Raw genomic sequence first — 20,790 nt, 5'->3', positions numbered from 1 at the left:
GAGGATGAGAGTTTCCAAAAAAAAAAAAGAAAAAAAAATCTGCTGACCATCGCGTATTCATTCATGAAAAGTGAAAAGAACTTTTGTCCCTTTGTCATCCTTTGAAAATCCAACGAGAGAAGGTTTCTTTAAGAATCTTCTTTCTTATGAAGTCTTTCGTGGTTATTCTTAATTTGCACGTGCATTTTTTTTTATTCCCTATTGTGAAGCACATAATTAGTATTTTTGTGAATTCAACCGTGAATCCATGAATACCAAAAGATTATTTTTAAAGATTCTTATTACTTCTCCAAGGATGTTATTTTTATGTAAATTATATTATACAAAGAGATAAATAATAAAATTGTTTAAAGTATGTGTAAATTAAGAAATATTATTACCATAATAATTGACTCATCGCAGATCATAGTTACAATTTCAATTTTTGGGAAAAAGCTCATTAACTTAAACGCGTGATTGCGAATAAATGTGATCGATCGATCGATCGATCGATGGATGTCCGTTTGGTATGCAAAGGTAGATACGTGCGTGTTCGAAGTCACGGATCTGCGAATCGATTGTAAAACGTGAACAAACGAGTGAGCGCACGTGCTCATGAGTAAAATGCGTAGCATTACGACGAGCTGTAAAGTCTCCGGTATTTGTTGGTCGCGTGGTTTAGTCGTTTCCGCTTGGCAGAATCTCAGTGCAGCGTTTAACCCATTAAGACTTGGAATCGATTAACCTGATTAAATTAGTAGTCTAAAAAGGAAATCAGAATCAACGTAGCACGAAAATAATTTCTCAAACGTTGATTACGGTAACTTTAAAACGTGACTACTATTACTACTACTACTACTACTACTACTACTACTACTACTACTACTACTACTACTACTACTACGATGAAGGACAAATATGTAAAAGACTCATTAAATTTTAATGTTAAAATTTGTATACGGTTCGAAGATCATGAACGTCATCTTATTTTATTGACATATATTTTTATTTTTATTTTTATGGGATGGAGACGATCTAGTTCATAAAAAATGTATTCATTATTTTTCTCATCTAAACGAAATGGTACTAAAATGAAAAAAAAAAGAAAATAAAAAAGAAAAAATTTAATTAAAATAATTCACGATCCTAGAAATATTTCATATATTAATAATTGTTAGAAAATCATTGAAAATGCAAATATTATTAACAAAGACAAATAAAAGATTAATACAAAAAAGAACTCTTTTTTTTATTTTTGCAATCGAATTTGTAACTATTTCTTTTTATATTGCTACCGTTTCTATGCAAAATATCCTGTATTATTCACTCACTCGCACTAACTTTTTCTCTTTAAAAAGCAAGATAAGCAGAGAGGTAACTAAGGTGCAATGTGCAAGTACGTTCAAGGACAAAAGTAGTAACCACGAAATGTATCGATGTAAACGAGAAAAGTCGAGAGAAGAATGTCGGCACATCGTCATCTTTATCGTCTCATGATCTTGCGATAGTGTCTTTGGATCATGCTAGTGAAACTGTAGACACATTACCACGTGTATGTAAGAGGGTTGTTGATAGTTTCTATTTTGAAGTTCGTGGTTAATTTACAAGAAGAACGAGAGATAGAAGAAGACAAAGAGAGAGAGAGAGAGAGAGAGAGAGAGAGAGAGAGAGAGAGAGAGAGAGAGAAATACACACAAAACTGCATCCTCTGCATCTTATTTTTCTTATTTTTCTTATTTTTCTTCTTCTTCTTCTTATTATTATTGTTATTGTTATTGTTATTGTTATTATCATCTTCCCTTCGAATGCACGATACACGCGGCAAACGTGGGAGAGGCTGTGCTTACGCAGACTCACGCCTCTCGTGGTATGTAATTCCAGTCGGTATTCGCGGTTGAGTTATTAATAACGTCCACTGGACTGAGTACGCATTCCCACCCGTAATTAACGTCCCTCTCGTGCGACTCATTACACCCTCCTTCAATGATCTCCCTTTTTCTATCTAACTAGCCGACGAATTAAATGATTGTTGTATCACTGCCCACTTTTTCTTTCAAATTCTAATCTATTTTTACCTCTACCTCTTTCTAAAGTGGATAATTAGATATATTTGGAATATCTCATTTGTTTAATTTATTTAATTGTTTAATAAATCGCACACGTTTTTTGTTAACTTTGTTATTGGAATAAATTATACTATTATAGATACACACACACATATATATATATGTATATTATTATTTAATTTGTAGTTTATTTAAAGTATTATATAATTTAGAAGATTATAAATATTTGACTAGTTGATAGAATTTCGTATTGATTTCAGAATCGGTAGAAACAGAAAAAGATCATGGAATTTTAAGTAGGTAGCGAAATTCTTCTTGTCGAAGAGGAGACAATTTCTCGAGGGGACCGTCCAGTACTTAATGGCCGTGGGCCTATGCAACGCATTGCATCGTACACATATATATACATATGTAAGTACCTTCATACATCCGACAGCCTGAGGGATTGGAAACTTTCTTTCGAAAAGTAGCTCAACGTGGCGGTCTCGTGTTGAGAGTATATAACCAACGACCTTTCGAGTTTCAATTCGAGATGAGAGATACCTACTCTTCGTTCTGTTAAAGCAAAAAAAAAAAAAAAAGAACAGATCAGATCAGATCAGATCAGATCAGATCAGATCAGATCAGATCAGAGCAGAGCAGAGCAGATCAGATCAGATCAGATAAGATCGATTGATCGAAGGGATCGAAGATCGATCTCGTTCGATCAAAAGGACTTTCGTTGCAACTCAGATTTCGATCAAAGTTGATACGCGAATTTAGAAACAAAGTGAAACTCCATTTCTGGCTTGGTAATGGTGGAAAACACGCGAACGTCGTTCTCCTTTCTCAGCTTTTCGATCTCGCGATGTATGTAGGTCCACTTCGATAACTGGACCGTTACTCGCTCACCGAAAGAGAGAGAGAGAGAGAGAGAAAGAGGGAGAGAGAGAGAGAGAGAGAGAGAGAGAGAGAGATAGAGAGAGAGAGATACTATAAATCATTCAGTTTCCATAGACAAGGGAAAATAGATTATCGAAACGTCCGTGTTCTCATCATTTTACACGTGCCTCGTGATTAGTAGTACGTCTAAATCTCGAATTCTTATTGCGTTTAGAAATCCATCGTAACAACGAGACCACGAGTAAAAGTCCAATTAAAGACGTTCGTGTACGAAGATGTCCGTTAATCGTTAGATGCGGTAGACACGAGTTAACTTCAATTTTACTAAATAAGAAGGGATAAATGCTGTACGATTATCTTCCAAGATAATGATCTTTTTATTGCTGTTTCTATTTCAAACTTTTTATATATATATATATATACATATTAAATAGTAGATATTATTAATTACTAATCTCGTATAATCATCGAAATATGAAATGATTAGATAGCTCGTATTATTTGTAAATAATTTTTCTTTCAAATGTTATTTGCCATTCTATCGAAAAACAATTAAAAATGATCATTCGTACACACATGTGCATCAGTACATATATGTGCACCATTGGAATAGCGCACATACTTGAAGTTAACAAAAAAATTTCGCAGGAAACAAGGCTTTGCCATTCATCCTTCGTCCCAGTTTCACAATACCATTGTCCATCGTGTTTCTTGTCTTGCCCTATCGCAATCGGAGACTTGACACGCGATAGAACGTCGATTTGTCACGCAGTCGGATCGCGCTATTCCGAAATCATTAAACGAATGATCTCCCTCGTCTAAAATAAAAAAGATTCTAATATCGATACTTCTTGGAGAAAACAAAAGCTTCTTCATTTAGAGAAGCTAAGTCAATCTAAATTCGTTTTGTGTAATAAATGTAAAGAAAAAAGAAAATAAATAAATAAATAAATAAATAAATAAATAAATAAATAAATATCTATAATCTAGAAATGATTCAATCATTACTGAATGTTTTTTTCGTTATATGATGTGAATATATTTGGATTTACAATGTTCAACTGCAACTAGCGATTGTTATATATATTTTTATTTATTCGATTATTTAAAAAGGAAGATACTCCTTACAATGAAACAAGAAATTATTATACATTTATAAAAACATATATATACAAAGAAAAAAGAAATTATGCAATTAAGTTCGATCGATCAAAACTTATTATGTTTATATATTCCAAAACAAAAAAATAGACAAATCAGAAAATAAAAGCAAAAGTACTTCGCTCAGATCGCGGATAAAAAATTAATCACACATTAATTTTCGATTATGTCCAAAATGTCTGATGTTAAAATCTCTAATGCTTCAAGCAGACAGAGAGAGAGAGAGAGAGAGAGAAAGAGAGAGAAAGACAAGGTACGAGATGGTATGCGTGAACAAATGTATGATATCATCCGATAGGTAGGCTATCCGGCTACGTGCTTTCTACCTACCACCGTGCCCCCTATCGCCGATAAAACTTCCTGCAATGTTGATTCTTCTTATGTCCCTCGAGAAAACCTACCACATTTACTCTCTCTCTCTCTCTCTCTCTCTCTCTCTCTCTCTCTCTCTCTTTCTCTCTCTCTTTTTCTCTTCGTCGTTCCGTGCACCATCAAAGAGAAAATAACGAAGGATATATACTGATAATTTTTTTTTTAACACAGGACGAAAATAATATTTTAATGCAATTAATGAAAAATAGAAATTCTTATATGAAAGAGATCGTCTCGTTTATTACAAATATTTTCTAATATTGTTTCTTCTCCCTTATCTCTTTTTTTTACAATAGAAAAACTATAGAATCAAGTTACGATCGCTGTAATGCTGTTGAAACTTAATACAACAAAAGGTTATTAGACCGAAGTTACTCTTTGCTAAAGAGAATCGATGACATTACGATAAGAGAGAACTGTCTTTAGATTTAAAATAAGATATTCCTAATGAAACGAACGGACGTGTATTATAAGTTAAATTTAAACGAAAAATAGATATGAGTATTCTAAAAAGGAAAAAAATATTATCGTTAACCTACTGAATCAGGATTTGAAGCATAGATACGTACTTAGTTATATCGCTTGCTTTTCTCTTTATTATTCTTCTTCTTTTCCTATCTTTTCCTTGCTCATCGCGAAGAGAGTCATTGGTATTCGTCGTGTGTTCTACCTCGAAGGAGGACAATGAAGGTGGTTAGGAGGGATAGGTAGTAGATGGGTGAGCGCGCGAGCAGCACTTATGTGCCCACTCGTATATGCTCGATTGTGTGTTGTATGAAGCACGTAGAGTGCACCTAGACTCTCTCTTTGTGTTTCTTTTAACGTGTGCGACGAGAACGCGTTTCATGGGACCTACCGCGCATCCCATTATGCTTATGCGTAATACTCGACGTTGGTGATTTTTATATTTTGTTGTTTTCTTCTTTTATCTCCTACCATTATACCGATACATCTTTGATATATATTAGTATATATAACTATCTATTTCTTTCTCTTTTTCTTTCTTTCTTTCTGTCTTATTTCTTTTTCTTTCCTTTTCTTAAATATTTTTTCTAATCATCCAAGTTTCCTTTATAAACAAACATATTTTTTTCTTAGTAGGATGACTCACCGCTCTTTCAGACAATCTTCGTCATACCTCTTCCTGTGTCTGCCAAGTTTTACTAATTTATTATTACCTGATGCTATAAAGGGAGGATTCGTATTACAAAGCTTCGCGAACACTGCACCCATTTTTACGTCATACGAATAACTCCGTGCGATCAATAATATCTTACATTCTGTTTTTATAGCTATACTTTTAACCATTGATCGAAAACTTTTTTTTATGAAAAAGTCAAACGAAAAGTTTACGTTCTATGAAAGGAAAACGGAAAGTTGGAAAAATAAGATTAGTTGGACGAAGTTGTAGTATTCTAAGATAAGAAATTTTGTTAGTCAATTTTTAACGTGTAAGTTGAATTGTTGATCCGACCGACTATTATTTTCCTTCGTAAGTTTTATCGCACGAAAGATAAATAAAGATAAATACGAACAAAAGCTATGTATAAAAACCCACAGAATTTTCTATTCTGAAGAAGAACTAAGTATAAAAAACAATAATGTTGTCAAAACACATGCTTTGTCTGAATTTTCTTCTATCTACGTCTTTTTTCCTTTTTCTAAACTGACCCAGGCGATTTCTACGAGCGAATGAAAATCACGTCACGTATTACGAGCAATACTTTCATCGGACTTTAGATTCTAGAAAATCCTTTTTACGTTGCTAAGTCAAGAGAGACAAGCGGTGTTGTTGTCCAAGAGCCTTCGAGAAGTCAATTCGCAATGGGAACGCCTATATATTTCGTCCTTCGCGCGCGCGCGTGCACGCAGCTTTCTTTCGAACGCGAATCTCGAGCAAGTAGACGAGGAGAGCCTGTGTGTGCCTTTCCCACGGTCAGTCTCTCTCTCTTTTTCTGTCTCTCTCTCTCTCTCTCTCTCTCTCTCTCTCTCTCTCTCTCTCTCTCTCTCTGCGACATAAGACGTGGAGAGTATATACTCTCGGGCCCTCTGACACTTATGCCGATTTCCCTGGGAATGAGATCGCTAACTCATGGTCGAGTTGTTGGTCTCTTTTTTCCTGAGATTTCGTAGAGTTTGATACATTATAGTACGGTCAATGCTTAGGCGTTTATGTAATATATGTATATTGATGAGAGATAGCGATTATGATGATAATCGTATTCGTTATTTTTTAAATGTGACTATCACTTTCAAATCAGTATATATTTACTTGTACCATTATACGTTTCTGTATCTTTCAAATACTAAAAAGATTTTAATGAATTTCTCAATCGTAGAATTTCATCTGGTAAAATTTACAAAATTTCACACTTTCTTTTACTAATTTTTAATCGATAGATTTGGAACAACATTATCATATATATAATATGCTTTCTTCATCAATATTTTTTATTCACTGAAAGGGATTTTGATCGTGACATACCTTTACTTTTGAAAGTTAATATTATCGCTCTTATCTACCCTATACTTACATTTATAATCTCTTCGAATCCTCGATTAAAGTCATCGAATGATAATAAAAGTTTTTAATTATTCTTGCACGTTAATTTATATCACAAAATAATTTAACAAAGACGAGTACTTGAAAATGAGAATAAGTTGAGTCTGTAAACGATATCAAGCGACTACCTGCTTTGCATTTCTCGAAATCTTGTTCTCGCGCGAAAGTAGGCGTGGATGAATGCATGGATAGATAGTACGATATATCTATACACGTGTGTGTGTGTATATATATATATATGTGTATATATGAATCGCGGCGATTGGTCGAAGAAAAGAAACGCGTATCTCGAGGATAACGAGAACCGAGTCGGCCACCCGCACGCGCCTCCGCTCTAATGTTGTACGTTACATACGTATTCTACCTATACCCCCTGCTGGCTCGCGTCGCCGACGGCTTTTTAGGTCAATAAAACTCGACGAGCCGTTGCAGTTGTGCGAGAGTCGAAGGAGACACGCGAAAGACGAGAGCGAAACACGTTTTCCCTCGAGATAGAAAACCCTTTTTCATTTTCGTCATCTCCAATATCTTTCGAGAGCAAATTTTGCTACAGATACGAATTCTATTATTCTTGAACAATGTAATCGTAATAAATAAGAAGATGAAAGAATGACAAATGAAATTGGTAAAAAAAAAAAAAAAAAAAAAAAAAAAATAATAATAATAAAATAAAACAAAACAAAACAAAAAGAGGATTAACTTTTTATCCGGTTTCTAATAGTAATCTTCTTTCATTTTGTTTTTATCCTCGTATATATAAAATCGTTAAAAACGTTTTCGAACTAGCGAAGAACGAACATCAGACTTTCCCAGAGTTCATTCACTTCCGGTTTGTCTCGAATTTCGATCGATAACATACCTTTCGTCTCTTTTGCGATCGTAATACGTCTTTTTTAGTCATGAATTTTATTATTTTCTTTTTTTTTCTTGTTTTTTTTTTTTTTTTTTTTTTTTGAACGAATAAAACGAATTCTCCTTGTTCGTATCGCGAAATTTTTAATTCGATATTAAAAGTCTTGCTAAGTTTAATTTTTATGATAGAATAAAAAAGAACAGAAAAAAGTAATTTCTCTTCTATCTTATAGACAAATTAAAAAAAGAATAAAACGCAAAGTTATCTAATAAGCTTACCTCGTTCCACGCGAACCCCATGAGGCGCGCGTCGTCCTTGAGAACACATATAACGAGGATGAAAGGACCGTGTTGACGGTGCCGGACATCGGCGTTTTCCGCCGACCAAGTCCTGCTTCTTCTTTGGTTTTCTTTATTTCCCTTATTTAGATTTTTTTATAAACTCTCTTTCTCTTTGTCTCTCTCTCTCTCTCTCTCTCTTCCTCTTCCTTTCTCTCTCCCTCTCTTTCTCTCTCTATCTATGTGTCGTACGAACCAATTTAACTTTTTCTTCAAAGTAGGAAATAAAAGGAAAATAAAAGAAAAACAAAAAAAAAAAGGAAAATAAAAGAAAGAAAACAGAAACTAAAACCCAATCGAAAAAATCGCAATGGGTGCTAATACGCGTACTCGCGTGTCAACTCTCGTCGGAGTAAGAAAGCTAACTGAAGGTAAAAAAAAAATACGATCCTAAAGACGGTGCGCGCTCGCCCGACGTCCAGGCAAGACTGAAGGGGAGACCGAAGTCCAAGTCGGTGAAACCTCTCTCTCTCTACCTGTGGAGAGACACCGTCCATTCCTTCTATTTCGAACGTAATATGTTCGCACGTACCGAGCACGTTGCTACGTTTGCATACAAAATTTATGTATTATATATATGTATATATATAGGTATGTTTTTCAGTGTATGCATATACACATAGATCATACATATACATATACATACACACACACACACACACACATATATATATGTACATACATATATACATAATCATACTTATGAGACAAACATATATTTACATACATATATATATAACTCTAACACATACATTTACATATATGTATAGTATGTTCGTATATCTATACACGCATGTATGTATACATACATAATTCTCGTTTGCCGTCTGTGTCGTAGCCTACTCACCTAAACACCCACCAAGTTCTTCTCTAACCTATCTCCTGTCCGTCTACCCACATAACTCGTTGAACCACCCACTCGGTTACCATACTACGAGATATCATATTCTCGGATGGCCCTGAGAGAAAGAAGAATACTCACGGAGATACTAGGTACTGAGAGAAGCGATAATAACGTGTACCGAGGGTCCTTTTCATTTGTTTCGAGATTCTCTTTCCATGCATCTTACGTTATCACTGATGCATCTTTTCTAATAAAATTTATTTATTATTCAAAACAAAGAAAGAAAGAGAAACTTACAAAATATTTCCACGAAGGAGAATAATCTCTGTTGGTAACTCGTAAGAAGCTGACATTCCCGTGTCGCTTTTCAAATCGTAAGCAACTATTGCGACCTTTAAAGGAAGGACACTGGCTAGCGTAGGCACGTTAGTATTCTTTTATCCACACTGCAAAGTCACTATGCGCACATTTAAGCTTTATTATATTCAAATATGCGCACGTTTAATGTCCTTCCGTATATGCATCTACCTTATGTTAGTACGTACAACCCACGTTCTACCTATGTAATAACATATCTATATATGTATGTACAATGTCAGTAGATACATATGCACCACCATGGATATCACGAGGAGTCAGCAGAATCAAACACGACAAAGTTCTAGAAAGATTTCTTCTTCAGAGATGTTTAACTCTACTCGCCTACGATATCATGAGAAATGAATATGACTACTCTACGTATCTGTAGTCGAATAGAAGTAACACAATGTTTACGAATGTATATATCGACATTTATTATCTTCGTATAACTTTGTGTAAAGTGTAATGATAGAAAGTGACTGTTAAGTTTTCTTGTCCTATTGTAATAAAAATAATAATATATACGTAATATTATTATTATATGTATACATCATTCTATTAGGATCGAAAGAGAAATGATAATAAATATAACAGATAACTCAATAAAATAATTTAGAAAATATAATTGAAGGAAATATTAAATAATGTGTTTAATCTGATTTAAGTGTATCGCAAAACTCTTTGTTTCCTTTGCTACATAATCTAATCTTTCTTTCTCTCTTATATTGTTATTCGATCTAATCGATACGAAGAGAGATATTATTTTTGTAATTTGTTCGTCGATACGATTGATAGTAATAGTAATACATTCGATATGAGCATTGTTACTTAGATTCAATTGCAATCGATTTTTATGAATGATAGATTCTATCGAGACTTGAATTATTTAATCATCCACTTCTTACATTCGATGTTTTTAAATCTAGTCATGACATTGGAATGCATAGTAACTCATCGCCGACATAAAAGTCACTATGTCTCATTTTCAATTTGCCATGAGTTGCCTCGATCGTCAGGCAATAACAACTTTCTCAGTCGCGAAGCGAAACCTGTCTAATCGAAACGTTGTAAAAGATTAGATTATTTTGATTGATTGTATTAATCATTTTTATGCAAATTTCACTAAATATATAATACAATCAAAAAACTTTAATTCAATATTTTTCCGAGATTTATTCTAATTAAATTCATGAAAAAAGATAAACAACGATTGAAAATGATCTATTATAGAATATTGTAACAATTCATTTATAATTATTTTCACTTATTTTTACGGAATTATTATGAGCTTATATAACTACGATCATAATATATTCTGTGTTTTTAAAGAGAATACTATTTCAAGGATACGAAATGTTATTTTTAGAACAGCATAATATCGTACTCTGTTTTCTTTTTTAGATATATAAAAATAGAAATATATATATATATATATAATATGCAATAATAATTACAATGTAATTATTAAATCAATTTTAAGAACCAAAATTAATTCCATTCGTAAAATTTGTTAAAGAAACGATCCGGTAATAGAGTACATTAGGTAAACAAATTCATAAAATGTATGATATTAGTTTAAAAGGTGTATGCACGTAATAACGTATTTGAAATCTTTTTCTTTTCTTTACGGTAAATGCGGCCTCTACTCGGGTCGGGTCGAGACGGGCTCACGGAATGAATGTGGAAGACTCGTGGAAGGTGCGCAGAGACTTTAGCTTCCTTCTTTATCGCGTGCGTATACACCTCTAATGTCTAACGGTTCCGTTCTGCGAACGAGCAACTTCCTGAGGCACTTGCGAGGAAAGACGTCGGGATGTAACAATGCCGGTGACCCGACACATACGTCCTCGCTTCTTCCCCATTAAGATAAATATCGAAAATGTTTGTGTTTGGTTTCCTCAAATCGCGAAGATGTTTTTCTTTTTTTGCCAATACAACGTAAACACATGTTTAACTTTATATTTTCTTTTCAAACATTAGACACAATGTAGCGATTACTTCGTTAAATCATAAATAACCGAGATAACCGTTGACTATGTATTTAGAGAAAGGAGAGCAGAAAAAAAAATTATCGTAAAAATGGTTAATGATCATTTCTACGATAATGTGACTCGTTAAAAGCGATTATGAATCGTGAAATTAATTAAGTCTGCTGGGAAATTAAAAGTGATTTTCTTTTAGAGATGGTTTTCTTTAATATAAAAAATGCATGATTTTGTGCGAGATTTAGATTGTCTTGTAGCTGTATATTAAATATTACAATAGTCACGTGAATTTTTTCTCCCGGAAGGAATAAAAGAAGGAAGAGTTCTTATTCGTTCGAAACAAATATCAATAAAAATAATGATAATAATAATAATAATAATACAATTCTTAAATTTTCGTACGAAAAGCGTGAAACGTTATAAAAAATACTTTAAATCAATCGAATAAATAATAGATATAAAACGTATTAAACAATAAATTACTTACCGGTGAGTCGTCTTTCGCAGCCGTCTTTCGCCGTTTCCGGGAGTTCTCGGCCTGAAGTAGTTTCGAAAGCTTCTCGATCTCGCGACTCTTTCCTCGCATTTCGTCCATCTACGATGAAAAGAAAAGAATGTAAAAAAAGAAGAGAAATGACAAGAATCTGTGTGCGTTTGTATGCTCGAGAAAGGATCGATACTCGCACGGCGAAAGTTGCAAAAAGTAAAATCAAACGTCCGATCTCTGTCCCTCTTTCTGTCTCTGTCTCTCTCTTTCTCTTACAATTGCAAGTAACAAATAAGAAAATAAAAGATGGTGAATGGGGAGAGGACGACGATTGGTCCCTTTCATACCGCTTTCGAGAAGCTCTCACCAAGTTGGCCCCCAGGGGCCTTTTGCCATCACCTTGGCAACGCGCGAATTTCGAACGTGTATCATCACACTATTCCTCCGAAATATGCATTCATGAGGTAGGAGGTAACCCGATGTGCGTTTATGGCTTTCTCGCGATAACGAGTAAAGCGACTTCCATTAAAGTGAAGTGCACTCGTAGCAAGGAGTGATCCTTTAGATACAAAAGTAAAGTTTCTGAGAGGTTCAAAAGACTCGATTGTGATTCGATCGGAAATTCTTCGAATTTTTTACGCTAATTTCCTTGATGTTCTTGCCATCTTTTTTTCTCATCACTCGCTTATTTATATTCGAAGAGATAAAAAGAATATGCAATCAAATTGAACGATAATGCCGCTTCTCTTACTCTTTTCTTTTTTTATAAAATTAAATTAAATTATTTAGTTAGAAACGTTAGGTATAATTCTTTCTTAATTAACTAAATTGCTCTTAGCAACGAAGAGTTTTCAATTTTTCAATTCATAGCGGATTGTAATTTGCAGAGAATCATTGTTCTATCTGTTCTCTCTCCTTTTCTCTCTTTTTATCTTTCGTCCCTTCATTGCAAATCCCTTCCGCTGCGATCTTTCGCTATTTGGCCGATCGCCCGGCATTCGATTGAGATCGTATTTACGTCGGCAATGCGGTAGATACAATTCGCTTTCGACGAATGTTGCGATTAGCAGGCCGTTCCGTGAAACATCAGAGGGCATCGATACTTCTCTCGATCGTGCTTCGATCGTGAGTAAGCAAATTTAAGAGGAAGAAAGATAGAGATAGAAAAATAAACAAAGAGTTCACAACGTAATCTCGAGTTAAAATATCTATGTATATAAGATTACACGAAACTCTTACTTAATGCGATAAAAATAAATCAAACGATCCTCTGTCGTTTTAAGTATGTTAAATAATACATTTGTATAGATTTAAAGAGAAATACTTTGGACGATTAATTTATCTTGTTTTTCTTTTTTTTTTTTTTTTTTATTTAAGAATAAAACATTTATATCTAATATTTTATTTCTCCTTAAAGTCTAGTTTAGTAATAACATTTTGAAATTAAGAACGGTTCTTTTTTCTTTTTTCTTTTTTAAATCATTGAAAGATTTCAATATTTTCTTTCGTTCGTTAGACTACTCTAAATCTAATTCGGTACGGTAAATCATATTAAAACGGAAACTAAATTGAACGAAGGTAGAGCAGAACATTGAAACGTTATAATAAACTGATTAAAGTTGGTCGATGTGTATACGTAATAATAATAGACGAAGAATAATTTCGTTAAAGAACATAGTCACATTCTCTTCCGTTAATTTATTTTTCCCTGGTTAATTTATTTTTCCTTTACTTTCCCGTATAGATCTCGAAATATGCAATTATCGTAGAAAGAAACTCACGAACGAATAAATGAACGAATTTTATACGCTGCAACTCGTAGTGTGATAAATCGATTATCAAAGTAAACGAAGTTTCGAATTGAAATCGACCTATTTCGATCCTATTTAGATTTATAACAACGTATAAGATAAATATACAATTTTATAATAAGTAAATTTAGGACAAATTTTTTATAATATCTAGACAGATTCGCATTACGTATATTAAATATCGATTAAATTTCTCTTCTACGAGCTATTAGATGAACAAGAACAAGTACCGTTGGATAAAGCAAAGTAAATTGATCGCTAAGCGGAGCATCGATACAGTACATCAAGAAGGGGTCGTTGTTACGAAGAGAATTATGAAAAGCATCTTCGATGGGCTCTTCACGAGTGTCCATTCACAGAAAAAATTCCGGACCTATAAATAGCGTGGGAAGAGTTTGAAGATTTCGAATAATTGCATGCTATGGGTCTTGCGAAGTATGAAAAGAGACAGAAAAGATTTTTTCACATCGACAAAAATGTTGTCCATCGAGGTAATGTCGGTTATTGCGAGGGACATGGTCAACAGTTTTTCCGTCGACACGGACTAGACCTGGAGGGCACAATTTTTTAATAAGCACCTTCGATCGAACCTCCGTGAACGAATTTTCGCGTTCCTTGTGAATTCAGTATCGTATGCGTGAGAAAACTATCCTTGCAGTCTTCTTTTTTATTGTTTTTTTTTTTCCTTCTTTTTTGCTTCGATCAGAGGCGTAGACGTATTATCGATTAGATCTTCATGGATGAATGCTAATTTAAACCTTGTGAGAAATCGAGCAAAGTAAAGTACGATTATATGACGTTATCCATAGATCATCGAAGATGCATTTGGGACGATATAATATTAAGTTCTACGGTTAATGAGATATTTTATAATTTCTAGTTGGATTAATTCTATGATTGAGTTCGAATAAAATTATATATCTAATTTCCTTCATAATACTACTTAAAGTGGTATTATTATTTTCATTAGAAATATCATTATTCTTTTTCAAATAAATATTACATTTCTCAAGAATTCATTATTTGAAACTTTCCAATCTTAATGATTTCGTCTTACTCGATTTTTTGTCATATTTATTTTCATTTCTTAAGAAAAATAGATTATTTCTGTTTCAAAAGAAAAGAAAGATATAGAATTCTATAAATAATGAAACTTGAGTATTTAAAAACTTACCATTTTAATCGTTTCGCTTCTCAATGATTTTCGTAATGCAGTGAGCTCGGCTTCGTGATTCTCATGTTGAATCCGTAATTCGGCCGCTCGAACTTTTTCGGCATCTATGGCGATCTAAAGGAATACGTTCGATGTTAATTATAAGGTGAAAGTTTAAATTACCTTCTAGAATCAGTACTAGTAGATCTAAAGGCAACGTTGTTAATCCGTGTAAACGCGTGACTAGGCAGACTCGTCCTGTGCATACGCGTGCGTATGTACGTCTGAACACTACAGAAATAGCTTGACCGTACTTGAGGTCAACTTGGTACGTAAATTACAGCACGGTCAACGTATAATGATATCGACTAATCTCCAAATATTTATTATCTACAACGATTTTAGAGATCAATCTATGATCTTTAGTTAAAATTTTCTATCTCTGTAAATAATTTATCATTGAATTTAATAACTGAATCAATAAACATTAATCAAACAAATTAATCTTTTCACACAACGAAATTAATATAATTCATTTCTTAATATTCATTAATCGAATAGTTCTCTTTCCTTCTATTTTCTTTTTAATATTCGGTATATGGATACATTTACATTATCTAGGATGAGTCAACTAAAGATTGTAAAATATTGTTTACTTCATAGAAAATGCGGTGAAATCTGTTTACGCTTAAACTCACAAACAACAACTGGACAAATATATCTTAAGAAATATTATAATACAAATTATTTTCCGAATAGATATTGGACATATATCCGAATTAAAGAGGATACGTTATTCATTAATAATCGATAAAACAAGATAATTACTTACACGTAATTTCGCTTCGAGTTTCTCGTTATTCGCGCGTAAAGCGTGAATTTCAGTTTGAAGGCGCCGGACCTCAGCACAAGTGGAGCCATCGAGTCTGCAGGGGGCGCTCTTTCCTTGCAGATTCAAACTTTCCAACTTGAGCTTTCGTATCGTATTCTCCGATTCGACGAGCCTCTTCTTCATTGCCGATATCTCTCGTTTATGATTCTCTTCCTTTATGAGGTCCACCTTCAATGACGACGACGACGACAACGACGGCGACGGCGACGTGCAATTTGATTCTGCCGAGCCCCCACGAGAGAGTCTGAACAGAGATAGAGATAGAATGAAAGAGACACGTACGAGACAGAGAGGGAAAGACTCGTAGCAGTGGAATGAAAAAAGAAAAAAACAAAAAAAAAACAAGAAAAGAAGAAGGAAGTTTGATGCTCGTGTCACTCACTAGCGTGATTTCCGTTCCTCTTATTCTTTTTATTATTCTTTCCTGCTTTCCATCGAGTCTTCGTCACCATCTTTTTTTTTGTTTCTTTTATCTTCCTCGCGCGACCTCGTAAACTTTAACGTCTCTTCTACGAGGCTCGTTCGCGTTTTTTCATGATGATATCAGGACACTTAAGTTACTATCGCATTTTTAATCATTTAGATCGCATTACGTTAAGAATTTGTATTAATCCGCACGATTTGATAATCTTTTGAATGAGATTAACGAGGAAGCTTTTTCAATAATTAATCGATTATTCTAATCTATATTTTGGCTCTTTTGACATTTACAAGATCGTTATACTTCCGAATGAGGTCCAATGTAAAGATTATTAATCTCATTACATCTTTTTATCTCCATAAGGTTATGTAAACTTTGACAATAAACGCGTTAATTAAATCCATAGATAGATTATATAATTCTTTCTGACATTAAACCTTCACAAAGAATTAACCTATTACTCAAAGAACCGATAAATACCATGACATTTTAATCGATCGATCAAGGTCAACCGATAAACGTACCTGCTCTTCAATTCTGAGATGATAAGTTGATACTTGGTAGCTTCCGTAGCCTTCGCTTCTCTAATGGCCGTTTCGATTTCTCTTTTAACTAATTTGGCGGCCCTTCTTTCCTCGTGTAACTCGGTTCTCGCATTAGCAAGATCCTCTCGTAATCTACGTGCTCCTTCCTCGAGCCACTGTATCGTTTTTCTGAGCCTCGTCGATTCGTCTTTGACGTTATTATTCGAAAGGACGAGTCTTCGTATGGATGCATCCTGTTCCTGTTTTTTTCTCTTTATGTTTGCTACACAAGTATCGTTTTCGATCTGTTTTTCTTCTTGGCAATCTCTCTCGTCCGGCCTTTCCGGCAATCTTTTACTATAATTCACAATGTAATATTTTATTTTACTTAATCAATAATTTTTCTGCGGCATTCTGCGGCAAGTAGGTAAATAATAGTTTTGATTTTGAACAATAACATAAACGACATTGATAGATATTTGTAATGACACGAAAAATATTTCGAATTGGATACGTATTACAAGTTTTGTTTAAAAATTGTCGATAAATGACGAATAAGTATCTCATGAACAGTATTAATTCTATTTACCTTTTTCTTTGATTAGACGTGAGACAATTAACGTTGCACGAGACATCCTGTCTAAACTTCCTCGTATCATCGTCGTTCTTTTTCTCACACTTTATTGATTGCGAGTTTCGATAAGAAACAACGGGAAGAATATTAGCGTCGCAGCTATCGTCCTGTTCGTTGCGTCGTTGCGTCTTTTGGGGAATGTCCGTGGCCGTCGTCGAAAGATCCAATCGTCTTCGTTTTCTAGTATATTGAAGACGTGGATCATTTCCAATTATTATCACGGAACATTCCCCGTTTGTCGTTGAGTTAGTCGAATTGGTCGATTTGACGGTGTCTCCCGCAGAGAGGCTCGTCATCGTCGCTGAAAGATTTAAATGAGAACGAGGGAAAGCATGAATAGATTTTATTTTTAAATTTTCTAACTTTTCTGAGTCAACATGTACCGACGAATAGTTTTTAACAGATTTTATCGCTGCTCGTATTCGGTATCTAGCTATTGTAAATATCTATAAGAGATATCTCGCAATATATTAAAAATACAAAATAAAGAAAAAAAGATTGTTACAGATAGATAAATTTATCGATTTATGTATGACTAGAACAGATTTCCCATTGAACCGTATCGAGAGGAAATATTTTTGATGGTTTAAATAGCTTAGCTCGATCCGTTTTACCACCTAAATCCTAACCTATTTCTTGGCACGCTTAAAATATACAGATCGGTTCGGAGATCTAATACTAACTGACGAAGGGAAATAAATGGAAAGAATGAAACGAAGGAAAGTGATAATGCTATTAACAATAATAATAATAACAAAAACAATAATAATAACGAGAGTATTTACGTTGGATACGAGCAAGGAAAATAAACAAAAGACGAAAGATAACAAAACGTTATTGACTTTAAAGCGATAGAATCGCAAATAACAGACCGTCGAATAAATCGAAGTTATTGGTAAATTGAAATTTCCGTCTCTTTCTATCACGAATACGGCAAACTTTTGAAATACCACTTTGTTATCGTGGAGCATCATCGATCCAGTGAGAACAGCAACGATTCCCGGTGCCGTGCGTGGAGCGCACCAACCTCGCTCTTTATTGCACGTTCCGTTCACATCGTGCCTTCAAACTGATACTGTATACGTGTATACGTGTGAAACGAGAGAGAAAGAGAGATAGAGAGAGAGAGAGAGAAAGATCTATGAATAGCACAGTGCTTTGGCCCGCATTGGTCGTGCCCCTTCCGTTCCGAGTCGCTACTTTTTTTCGTCTTTTCCATCGAAATCATCAAGGAAAAACTGCCATGCCATGTATTTTTCTATTTTCCTTTTGTTTTTCTTTCTTTCTTTATTTTATTTTATTTTTTTATTTACACATTCTCTTGTTTGGAGATTATTTCTACTCTATTTCCATTTTCTTTATGAGAAAAAGATAATAAAATAAAAAGAAAAAAAAAGCGAAAGGAAAATCTTTTCTCTTCGTCTTTACAAATTTATTCACAAAAAATATCTGTTATCTCTTCTAAAGTCAATCTTTCATTCCGAATAGATTTTTTAATGACTGAGAAGAAGAAATAAAATTCTTTTTAATCGTCTCAATATTTTTCTGACGCTTATATGAGAAATGAAATATATTGAATTCGAAGGAGCTAAAAATACATGACGATTTAGCGTATTTCGTTTTATTCGAAATGAGAGAAACGGCGAAGTATCTAAGGGAAGTTAAGCTTTTGCGAGGGGACACTGGCTCGAAAATAGAGAGAATAGATGGTGAGGGTAACGAGTCTTGGAATTGTGTCTCTCTTGTCTTTCATGTGTGTACGTGTGGGTGTGTGTCGCATATACGTATGTATGAAACGTACACTTTCGATAGAATTCGCATAGGCGCGGTTTTAAACTCGTTTCGCGCGCAGAGAAAGTAACTTGTGCGGGCGGAAAACTTTCGTTACGGATTGTAATAACGAAATCGAAAAGTACAACGAAGGTGGTCTCGAAATTTCCAACTTCGATGTGTGAATTTAGGTCAAACGTTCGTTACTCTCGATACTCTTCGTTATTATCGATAATTATGAAAACCGATAATGAGACGCAATTAACCGGTAATTATTCTTGCTCACTAACACCTTCGTCATTCTATTTGAACAATTTTCATTATTTTGTTATCTTGCAAACTACAACAACTGTAATTTTTCTTTGACGCAAAAAACATCAAACTCATGGGATTTGATGAAGTTAACACGAGTTTCGCCTCGGGTCACGCGATGGATATATATTCTATATTAGATCTCGTTATAACGGAATTCATGGGATCGTGTAGAAACGAATTTGTTGTTTTATATTATTTTGTCTATATAATGAATAAAAAGAAATAAATTTGAAAATACAGTCACGTACAGTCTTGTATAATCACGTTCGAAAGGTTTTTCTTTAATAGAATGCTATAATACATTTTATCGTCTAGGAAATTATCGAAGATGTATTGTTTTTGAAAATGAACAATGAAATTTCAGATAAAAATAATGAAAATATAGCGGTAATTTTAAATGCTACTATTCTTTCTATCTATATATTCTATCGTACATATTCTATAATATGTACGATTGTTAAAATCGAAAAATGTCGTCTTGAAATTAATAAAACAAATTATAAAATCATGAAACATATGGTATAATTTCACAATATCATAATACAAACCATACAAAATTGAAAGAGTTCAACCTTTCTATAGGAATAAACATCGAAAAAAAGCGAAAGAAGCTCCCATACGTAATTCAAAGATGCGTGTATGGAAAAGGTAGACTCGATTAACTCGTTGCGTCATCGACTCGAAACTCGACCGTCCGTCCATTCTCCTTCGAACAATTTAACTTAAGTCGGCTAATTTTCTAATCGTATCGTTGTTAATACGAATAATAACGCGTACACATCGTATGAAGGAAAAAGCAATCGCATGAGTTTGCGTAAATTACTTAGAAAATTAAATTTGTATTGTTTTCTAAGCAAAAGAAAAAGAAGAAGAGGAAGAAAAAAGAAAAATCCTGTAAAAACGGTATTTCAAAACGATTTACAAGGACTCACCGTTTTTGTAAGGACGATTTTGCATGATCGACAGGTTCGAGATGTTTCGTTAGAAAATTTTGATTTTCTTGGGAGAGGGTCCTCCGCGTGAGAGACACCGTCACTAACTAAAAGCCTAAACTACACTGGCAGCAAGTACCGAGAGAGTTATATGTAACCGAGCACGACGACCGTTCTCGCTCGGTTTCATCCTCGTCTCTTCGCCTCTATTTAGCCTTCTCTCATCTTTTTCAACCACGATCACCTCTCTTTCTATTTCCCTTTCGTTCGTAAAGCTCGACACCCACGCATTCTCAAGTACGCACGTGTGTATACATATCTACATATGTATATATATATGTATATACAGATCGTTACGTCTACAAACACGTAATATCTCGAATATGTGGTCGACGTGTCATAGAAAACGTCGTCTCTATATATGTGTATGTGTCTTCGTCTCTCTCTC

The 20,790-nt window shown here is 34.0% G+C and overlaps 1 protein-coding gene across 4 annotated transcripts in view; it reads right to left on the bottom strand.

Annotated features, from left to right (window-relative positions):
• Nucleotides 1-20,515, bottom strand: part of LOC122629681 (janus kinase and microtubule-interacting protein 1-like) — a 38,937-nt gene extending 18,422 nt beyond the window's left edge. For 2 of the 4 annotated variants that reach the window (XR_006327327.1, XR_006327328.1), the window contains exons 1-6: nt 20,343-20,515; nt 17,281-17,626; nt 16,692-17,048; nt 15,687-15,990; nt 14,876-14,989; nt 11,891-11,998 (exon numbers count right to left, since the gene is read on the bottom strand). Coding sequence is in view for 1 of the 4 variants with exons in the window: in XM_043813393.1 (XP_043669328.1) it covers nt 11,891-11,998; nt 14,876-14,989; nt 15,687-15,990; nt 16,692-17,048; nt 17,281-17,626; nt 20,343-20,367 (1,254 nt within the window). In the remaining 3 variants the exon portion in view is untranslated. The remainder of the gene's footprint in view (nt 1-11,890; nt 11,999-14,875; nt 14,990-15,686; nt 15,991-16,691; nt 17,049-17,280; nt 17,627-20,342) is intronic. The other 2 variants (XR_006327329.1, XM_043813393.1) reach the window with 1 other exon arrangement.
• Between the last annotated feature and the right edge of the window lie 275 nt (nt 20,516-20,790).

Source organism: Vespula pensylvanica, chromosome 5 (assembly GCF_014466175.1).
Source record: "Vespula pensylvanica isolate Volc-1 chromosome 5, ASM1446617v1, whole genome shotgun sequence".
Lineage (NCBI taxonomy): Eukaryota > Metazoa > Arthropoda > Insecta > Hymenoptera > Vespidae > Vespula > Vespula pensylvanica.
Note: the sequence above shows the minus strand (reverse complement) of the source record. Positions and strands in the feature narration are given on the sequence as shown.